General features: G+C 42.5%; 1 protein-coding gene across 3 annotated transcripts in view; it reads right to left on the reverse strand.

The window, feature by feature from the left end:
* The window catches only part of STYX (serine/threonine/tyrosine interacting protein), a 26,389-nt gene continuing 16,641 nt past the window's right edge, over positions 1 to 9,748 (reverse strand). The window contains exons 2-11 of one of the 3 annotated variants that reach the window (XM_090034394.1): positions 9,704 to 9,736; positions 8,641 to 8,694; positions 7,960 to 8,057; positions 6,490 to 6,550; positions 4,678 to 4,714; positions 3,544 to 3,583; positions 3,417 to 3,467; positions 2,708 to 2,780; positions 1,371 to 1,464; positions 1 to 484 (exon numbers count right to left, since the gene is read on the reverse strand). In XM_090034394.1, coding sequence (XP_089890520.1) covers positions 411 to 484; positions 1,371 to 1,464; positions 2,708 to 2,780; positions 3,417 to 3,467; positions 3,544 to 3,583; positions 4,678 to 4,714; positions 6,490 to 6,550; positions 7,960 to 8,057; positions 8,641 to 8,694; positions 9,704 to 9,736 — 615 coding nt within the window. In that variant the 3' untranslated portion in view covers positions 1 to 410. The remainder of the gene's footprint in view (positions 485 to 1,370; positions 1,465 to 2,707; positions 2,781 to 3,416; positions 3,468 to 3,543; positions 3,584 to 4,677; positions 4,715 to 6,489; positions 6,551 to 7,959; positions 8,058 to 8,640; positions 8,695 to 9,703; positions 9,737 to 9,748) is intronic. The other 2 variants (XM_090034395.1, XM_090034398.1) reach the window with 2 other exon arrangements.

A 9,748-nucleotide genomic window follows, 5' to 3' on the forward strand; every position in this document is an offset into this window, starting at 1 on the left:
TTTTAGCAAACTTTTCTTTACTAAAGTCTCTTGTTATAAATTACACAAATAACTTTATAAACAAATCCCCAGCTTGCATTTTGCTTAAAGTAATAACTTTATATCATACAAATAAAGAAATTTCAAGTATGAAAAGTGCATTATTGCAATAATACCTCTTTGCAAGTCCAAAAATCTTGGTTTAGAATAAAACTGTAAAGTGTAAAAAAGGAGTAAAACAATCAGTGCCATCTAGTCATTCAAGAAGTCCAACATCTTAAAATGCTGCTTCGTGTGCTGCAGAGGCAGATGGACATCTGGAAGCAACATGTCATTGAAAAGAAGCTATGTGTGTTCATTTTGCATTGTTAATTTTTCCATCGCTCCTATGTGCAGGACTTGACAATCCTTGAATAGTGCTGCCCTGGACATCATCCGTTCTGCGCTGCTGTCACTTGCATATTTCCAAATTCCTCATCCTCCTCATGTGTTCGCTTTAAACTGCCTAAAATAAAAAAGTGGGGAAGGGAATGAAAATAGGCTTTAAGTTGGAATTGTTATAAGCACCTGTATTTGTTGTAACCACAGGAGAGCCTGCATTAAAATCCCATTTTTAGACACTCAGCCTTTCTAAAACCTTCATTTTAGAGGTCAGAATTTTCCACATTTGGTTTCTAACCCAATATTCTTCTGTTACCTTCACAAGTTTGAAATCAGGTCTGATTAGGCATCCGAGTTACTGGAGTGGCAAGAAACGCACCACTTTTCCCACTGTAAAATGTTTTAGTGCTGTTGCGAGTTTCAGCTGCTTTTTCTATAGTTGTCTTAAGTTTGAATTAAAGATCAGATTCATAGATTGTAAGGCTGGAAGGGACCTCGCAAATTAATGAGTTAGGCAGCTAAAAAGTAACAATCAAGCATGTACGATTAATGCCTGCTCTATTTTCATCATGGCCTGGCTCAAGTGAAAGCTACAGCTGGGACAAGGTAGACAAGGGATGCTACAAGTAAAAATCTTCAGGTGCCCAAGAAGTGCACAGCACAACTCTCCTTCTCATGCAGCCATCCCAACTCAACATTGGCTGCATGCACCGTCCATAGATCTCTCAGGGCTTTAAAAGAAGTCATGGGGATACATGCCACAAGGCCAGCCTCTCTCCAGGTTATCATGGAAATAGAGAGAATAGCAGACAAGCTCAAGTGTTTGAAATACTATGTTCCAATGAGGAGTTTGCAACCAGTCCCTGCATACCAGCTGGAGCCACTCCAACAAAAGACACTGCATTCAAAGCCGTCCATTGCTGCCAATGGCAATAATCTCCCATAAGAGGAACACAATTCTGTGGGAAGGAGTGATGTAGTTAAACAGAACAGAAACGCCCTCTGCTCACCTGTAGTACCAGCTGGAACAGCTAGTGATCTTTCCAGCTGCCGTGGTGTCATCATCTGGATAGTTAATTTTGCTAGATAGATGGCTTCGTATTCCTAAAAAAATAATTATGCATGCTGACGCTAATATGCATGGCACGCTGCGACAGGGAGAGACAGGACTAACTGAGAGAGCTCCCAGAGGCAAAGATCAGGAGAGTGCTTGTGGGAGCTCAAAGGCTGAGCAAGAAGAGTTGTCTATCAGGACATGTGTAAATTATTAGCCCTTATTTTTTGTCTCTCATGAAAAAGGACACATTCAGGAGGCCAGAGTGGAGAAGAGACGTAGACTGTGCAACGGGGCAAAAGAGAGATGACATGAAATGCAGCATGTGTCCACATGGCTCAATGCTTTACACTACCTTCCCTTCCATGCAGAGATCCCCAAGCTAAACAAGCTAGTGAGGGTACTGCAGTTAGCCCAGCACTCCTCAGTCTAATAAGCCCTGCTGGGAAGCACTGAATGGTGCAGTATAGATCTACCCAATGAGTTGTGCAAGGGCATTTAGGGAGAGAGAAAGAAAACTGATGGAAACCAATGCTGAAGCAAGCTGAAATGTCAGAATACAGCAACTTCAGAGACTTTTGACAAGGACACAGCTGCACAGGGCACTGAAGATGAAGATGCATTTTACTGACAAACACACACAAATTCAGAAATCTGGAGCTCTAAAGTGGCTCTTTCCAAGGGGAAACATCTTACACAGAATACTGGAAAAACAAAGCTAACAAGGTAGGTTGCCATCTCAGCACTGGCCACCTACATGGCTATACTAGAGGCATCAGAAACGTTTCAGCATGCCACTCCAGGGCTTTCCATCCATTAAAACAGGGCTCTTGTCAAATGTGGCAATATGGCAACTTCAAGCCTCATCACTCACTTTCATGCACTGTATTCCAGTAACATAAAATATGAAAGTCTAACGGCAGGAAACATCTTAGCTGCATAGCACAATATCCACTTTGATGTCTTCCCTTAACTGCAGGCTGAGCTCTGGTTAAGAGGGCCCTGATGGTTAGATAAAATACGATTTTCATTGCTCCCTCATACTTGAAGCTGTTTTTCAACATTTGCTTGGGTAATGATTTGGAGGTATGACTCCCTTCTTCTGACTTGCCCCCACACCATCGAGAGAAGCAAGAGTCAGGGACTATGTTAAGCAGATACGATCTTGTTAAATGTTAAGCCACAGGAAAAGCACAGATTTACAGCTGCATGACCCAGGATGTGGCTGCCTTACCTTTCCAGCCAGATTCAATGTATGCTTAAGTTATAAACCAGGAAAAAAATAAACATTACCTGAAGTTGATGGACAAATCCAGCATTAGGATTGATACAGAATCTTCTTTCTTGAACATAAGTAAATGCATCCCTTAATGAGGGGGGGGAAAAAAACACCACTGCAGTCACTCATCTCTACTGAGCAATCAGATCTTTACAGATGCAATAGTCTGTTCCTTCTGGATTTCACTTCTTAGGAAAAAGCACTTCAGAAAATTTTCAGAACTGGCATTTCCGTCTCCGGGAAGATATTATACTGCCTTCCCTTCTTCATTCCTAAAGCCACGTAGCTGGTCTCATTCAAGGACCACGTAAAATGAGTCCTCTGAACCGCACTTATGGCAGAGGCCCTAGGAGACCATTTCAGTAAGGAGGAACGCAAGCACTGACACCCTGACCTAGACCACTGATCCACTTAAGTCCACTACCCCATCTCCAAAGGTGCCTAGCATCTTGTTTCAAAGGAGGGGAACTGAAAGGTTGCAGGAGGCAGTTATGGGGTAACCCATGACTAGAGGAACTTTCTCTGCACCCCATTCATCAGAGGTTGAGTTACAGGCTGAGACAAGTATGTCTACTTTTCTTCAAAACCTATTACTGATTCTAAACTCAACTCTGAAGTACCTTTTTAAAAGGCACTTACCTGCCAGATCTCCTAAATGAATTTTATTATCTGCCAAAGACTTGACACCTAAGCTACAGAGCTGTTTCTGAGTACTTTTCTTACCTGTACTTCACTCCAAATGTTTCCATAATATATGCAATTACTAAGGCAGCACTGAAAAGAAACAAGCAAATTTAGAAAAATATATTGCCATAATTCAACTAAAAAGAAAAAAAGGACAGATTCCTACCTTCTAGAAATCCCTGCATTTCCATGGACAAGAACTTTTCCTGAGAAGAGACAGAGTTACTTACAGAGACAGGCAAAAACTTCCACATTTACCAGCTTTTCATCTTAAACATATCCACGCAGCGGCAAGATATGAAAGGAAAAGTTGATAGGGTGCGACTTCACTCTAGATTTCTAAATTAGGATCTCCCACCACACTGCATGGAAATGTATGAGCACGGCAGAGAATGACTTTCAAGACCTGAACTACAGCAAGATGAAAGTAAGACACAGGCCTACATCTACAGCAGTGGTTCTCAACCTTTTTCGATTCAGGCTACCCCTTGGGAAATGCCAGCTCTTTGTTTTCACTCATTTTTGACTGCAGAAACGTAACAGAACAATTGTTCCATTGCAAAAAACTCAGAAAGACCCCAACAAGAGGCGGTTTTAACACCATTAATTTCTATTTGAAATCTCTGCGTTTATCTTGTGTATCATACTATGGAACCCTGGAAAGGATCTCAAGCCACCCCAGGGTGCTGTGGCACCCTGGCTGAGAATCACTGATCTAAAAAGACAAAATCCATGAACACAGAACAGTATTAATTTGCAAAAGAGAATTAGGACTTGCAGCAAAAAAACCCCCTGTATTATGAACAGGAATAGGTTATCCAACTTAGGGCTGAAATCCAGAAGAAAAGTTTGAGTTAGACCTGTATTCCACACACAAATTTATTCTGTGACCGGGTTCAACAGCATGCAGAAGAACAAGCTGCCAGTCAACCAACAATACTGGGAAAACCAAGATTTTGGAAACCAACTAATATCCACAACATTTGTCTGGAAATACACCACTAAAGCAAATGGCATGGATGACTGGTGTCTCCCGAGTCTGGGGGGTGCACCAGCGGGGCATGGCCAGGAGGGAGGGGCGGTCCCCCAGCAGCCTGTTGCCCAGGGGAGCCAATTTCAGGGGGGGCACTGGCACTCTCCATGCCCCGCTACCAGCCGGAGCACTCGCTGTCAGGGGGCAACCCTAACACCCCCTACCCCACCTCAGGCAACGCCCATGGCAAATGGATTTCAAGACCTTTCTAACAAAACTGGATAAGTAAATTGAATATAGCAAAGTACAAGAAAGTCTAAAATTTACCTCCAGTTTGTAAACTTCCATCAATAAATTCTTTAGTCTGAAGGAAAAAAAAAAATGAATCGGTTCCATTAAGACACGCAGTTCCCATTAAAGCCGTAAAGGCTAACGCTGCTTTTTTCATTTATGTTCCAAAGAGTTGCTACCCTAATCACTACGTACATACAGATTTTACATACTGAATGTGTTGTTTAGTGGTACATTTAAAACAGGACTGAAAAAAAACACAGTGTTTTATTATCATAAACCGTCAGTACACACTTATTCAGGCACTACCTGAAGATTCAGTTAATTTATACAAATTGATCTGATGCAACTCCAGGAAATTTCCTATCAATCCAGTGAAGGCATTAATGCTATTTGGAAATTAATAGATGAAAATAGGTCATCAATAAGAACTTCATCAAGAACTGCATTGACAATAGCATGCCTGTTATAACAGGTCACCTTAAGTTTTCCAGAGATAAGGTGTATTTTTAATTAATCAATATGAACCGTGGTCCAGCAAGCTCTCTGGACCAGTTCCACATATGAGCAAATCAAATGCTGTCAACTCTTCCTTGATTCCATCTTCTTTTGTAAAAAAAAAAAAAAAAAGACACCCAGACTGCACCTCCCACAAAAAACAACAGGGGCTTCCATAAAAGCAGCTGGAAATAGTGCTGCAGAGCAGAGAAGACCAGAAATGTCTGTGGCGATCCACAGCAACACTGGGTTTAGTGCAGGCTGACAATCAAAATCACAAAGACGACAGTGCAAGCACTGGGAGAAGAGGATGGAAATGCAGGGCAACTGGTATAGGAGGGGTGTGAAGGCATTAACTGGCAGAGCAGTGTGTTGCGGGAGAGGAGGGAATAACTCCATGCACTGTTGTACATTCAATGAAAAGCATTTCTTCCTAAAAGACAGACTTGGTACATACTGGCAACAGTCCAATGCTATTTATTATTTAGCACTACTATCTGGTTAGTAATGGCAGGACTAGCCACAAGCATGCTGTTTTGTAACATCAATCCCATTTGGATTAAAAAAAACTGTCAACTAAGTGGTCTGCCTTAAGAGCAACAGAAGAATCTAAACTGTAAGGCCAGAAACCTAAATCTACTTAATATTTTGTAAAGGGCATTTAATATGGCAGGGGTGGGAGGGAATCCCCACAAAATGCTTCAATCCTCTTCAAACAGACAGACAATAAGTGAACACCTTTCATCAGAATTTCTTTAACAACTTGTTCTGTTTAAATATGTATTATAAGTGATTTTAATTATGGATATTAACTAGTTGTCTTTAGGGTACAAAAGGTAAGATATGCTTCCAGAAAGCAACATGATGCTGCCCCCTCAAGTTCCCTTCCATCATCTATCTGAATTGACATTTGCTTTAAGGAAAATCTTTAAATACTGTGGGACCAATACTGAAAAAGGTCAAAGGCATTTCTTACAGGCCAGAGAGTCCCAAAATAATTAGCAATTTTGGGTGCACACCTTGAGATACCTTAAGGGCACCCACTTTTCAGAAAACATTCAGCACCAGCCTACTGAAACAAGTTCCCCATAACGAGTGTGCAGCTCTCATCAGATTTCCAACTCCTTTCCACAGTTGGTATCATCTTCATCTTAGCAATGAGAAATAGGAGATGGAGAGATGAAGCGGTTTACCCCAGGGCCACCCAGTAGGACACTGACCAAACCAGGAACAGAAGAACCATAAAAGGTGTCTAAGCTGAATCCCCAACATGGAGACATCTAAGATCATTCTGGAAAATCTGACTGAACATTGCCCTTCCCATTCAAGTCAATACACTAAGATACTTACCGTAGGGAAAAATCGGATTATATTTTCAACAGGATTATCTGCAATATCCAAGACTAAATATCTGCAATTAAAACAGCCACTGTGAGCACACAACAGTATTTTTCTTGTATAGGCAGAGTTCATTTTGGAAAACAGTTCTGCTCCAATGTAAGCAAGAAATCTGCAATAGTAATACCATATTTACTTGAATATGAGATGAGGCCTTCCCTCCAAACAGCATGAGAAAAAACCCCTTTGTCTCAGTTGCATAGGAACAGGAGGGAGGAGCAGGCACCTCCTGTGGCTCCGCCTCTTGCCCTGAACCTGGGTCGGGGCCAGAGTCAGCTCCAAGGCAGGCTCCAGCCTCCACCTATCTCTTCCCCTTACACAGCTCAGCTCTGCATTGGGCAGGGGTCTCTCCTGGCACTAAGCACATGGAAATTCCTTCCCCTGCCTAGCCAGTCAGCCGTGCCAATACTGCTACACTGCCTGGCCAGCCAAGGGCTGAGCTTCCAGATATTGCACACCAGGGCAGAGCATCCCCAGCACCATCTGGCAGTAAGTGGAGTGAGGGGGGCAGGGATAGGGAAGAGGCAGGCAGGGCAGAAGACAAGGGAGACACCCAACCCCTCCCCAGCCACTGCTTTCTCTGCTGTAGCAGTGGCAGGGGGTAGGGGGATTCATGACAACCCTCCAATACTGAGATTCTATAGCTGGGAAATGATAACCAATTTAGAAATTTTCCATATATAGAATCAAATTGGGGGGCGGGGGGGTCATCTTATATTTAAGGTCTTCTTATAGTCAAGTAAATATGGTACGCTGCCACATGGCCTCACTGTGCAGTCTCCTTTTCAAGGGATCTGTGGATAAAGCACCTTTCTACACTGGTAAAAGGGGTTTTGACTACTTATAAAGGTTTTTATTCAGTCCTCAGCTGGAAGGAAGAGATCTCATTCAGAAGATGAAGCGAGAGAATACCTAGACACTTAATGCAGAGAAAGGCCTGAACAGACATTTATATAACGCAAACAAATAGTTATTCTGCGTTCCCAATGCCATCAAGATGCAAAACTGGACTTGTGCTCTCTTCTGCGTGCCTCGAAAAAGGTTCACACATTCACTTTGAGACAAGTTACTGCAAGAGTATGTCCAGTGACCAGGAGGGAAGTGCCATACCCAGAACTAACAGTCAGCAACTGGGAGACAGCTAGTGCAAACTGATGAGGAGACCTCATGCATGGCCTTGTTGACAGACCGCGAAGCATCCTGTGGTTTGGTGGGACAAATCCAAACCACAGAACATATTGGACACAAACCTTAATTTAATGAAACATATTTAAATAAGAACCTCACAGAACTGCATGAACACATGATTACTTGCAGAGCACCATACTAGAAAAAGACTGCTCCAAGCACAATAAAGTCTGACATAAAACTATGCCCAGCTTGTTTTTCATCTTGCAGAACGCCATCCTGTTTCTCCCTTACCTAAACATCTGTTGGAAGTTTGGCTTGATGAAGTTTGCTTCGATATTTTGCCGTATGCATATTACATGGGTTATTCCATGCTTCTGAAGTGTAGATAGCTGAAAGAGAAACATCAGATCATCCTTGTTAAAAACCATGACACTGTTTATGTAATTAGCATTATGAATTCGTGCCGACACTTCAATTTAGTTTACAGATGGAGCAGGTGAGCAAGTCATTGTGCCAAGGATACTATCTCATTCAATTCCAATAGGACCTCCATTATTTAGGTTATAAAAAGCTTTACCAGCATGGTTATGGAGGAGACCTCAAAACCATGAGCACAGGTAACAGATATAGAGCTGTCTATCCATGTCTTCAGACCAACTTAAAATCATCTCTCAGACGTGTGAGCTGCCCCACGCATCTGACTGGAGCATCACTCCCTGCCCTGGAAGCAGGGCTGACCTCAGCAGTTATAGGGGCCAGGAGCTCTCTACATCATGGTGTGCTATGACCCCAGATCACCTTAACAGATCATACAGGAAGCCTGTCATTTCCACAGATCTGGACCATTTAATACTTCAAAGAATCACAGCAATATGACATATGCATGCAATTTATATTCACATTTACATTGTTACACAGTTAATGTATCATTAGCTAAATTGCTTGCAAGTGAGAGCATTTTGAAAGCCCTACCTTGCTTTTCATAGCTGAAGAATACGGACCTAAAAATAACCCAGGTAAAATTTCCTATGGGGGAAAAAAATGAAGATATTTAAAATCAACTCAAAATTAGTTCAAATAAATACATTGCACTCTGAACTCAAACTATGGCCATGGAAGCAACAAGTGCCTTACTGTGCAGAAAGGGACATGTTATCAAATGGCATTTATAACCGGGTCGGGAAAATCGGTTTGGCAAAGAAATGTGAGCCACAGGAAGAGAATCAGATTTTTAGAAGAGATTTTTTTTTAAATGGACAAAGCTCAGATGAAACGGGCATGCTCTACACTGCCCTAAGTTTAAACCAGTGGGCTTCAGGGGAACTGGGAACAGGGCCATACTCAAGTCTTGTATAAATTCCAAAAGTTCTTTTGTAGCAAGGCACCAAGTGTGATAAGTCTTCCAGCTCTAAGTAAGAGGACTAATTTGCATCCAGTAATCCTCCCTCCATTAAGCCACTTCCAGGTAGCTCTGAGGACCTTTATTTTCTGCAAAGATTTGCTGTCAATGAACAAAGAGTTCTTCAAGGCTGCTATCTAAGAAGACTTGCTTCTAACTGCATGTAAAGTCAGAAGCAAACCTCCAGCTGCTTTGTTGTCACCACGGGCTGAATCATTCACAGAGGCAGGATATTGGGAGAAGGGCCAAGATTCTCTTTTACCCCCATCTGAGATCGAGATTCACCTTTCATTCCACCTTGCCTCTCTCATGCTCCTTCCTCCCCCTTCTCAGTCAAATAAATCCCCTCCCTTTATACTCAGCCTTCCAGGGAACGTGGCACACGCCAAGCAAAACAGATGGCAAGCCACCTCCTGCTGTACCGTCACTACTCTAGGAGCCCCTAGGGAAAGAGCGTTAAAGAACAAGCGAACATGCACCCTTCCCAGGGACAGACTTTCTTTCATTCCTCTGCAGGGCTGCCAGCGAGAGATCGAAGAGCCTGAGATTATTTCTGAACCCAGGCCTTTCATCTGACAGCTCTTTGTGCTTGTGGAAGAAGCCACTGGGTTTTGAAGAACGTAAATAATGTCGTACCTGCATCTCTCTTCTCATGGGATAGGTCCAATCCTTTAAAAAATA

The sequence above is a fragment of the Crocodylus siamensis genome, chromosome 2 (assembly GCF_052110815.1).
Source record: "Crocodylus siamensis isolate JL-2025a chromosome 2, ASM5211081v1, whole genome shotgun sequence".
NCBI lineage: Eukaryota > Metazoa > Chordata > Crocodylia > Crocodylidae > Crocodylus > Crocodylus siamensis.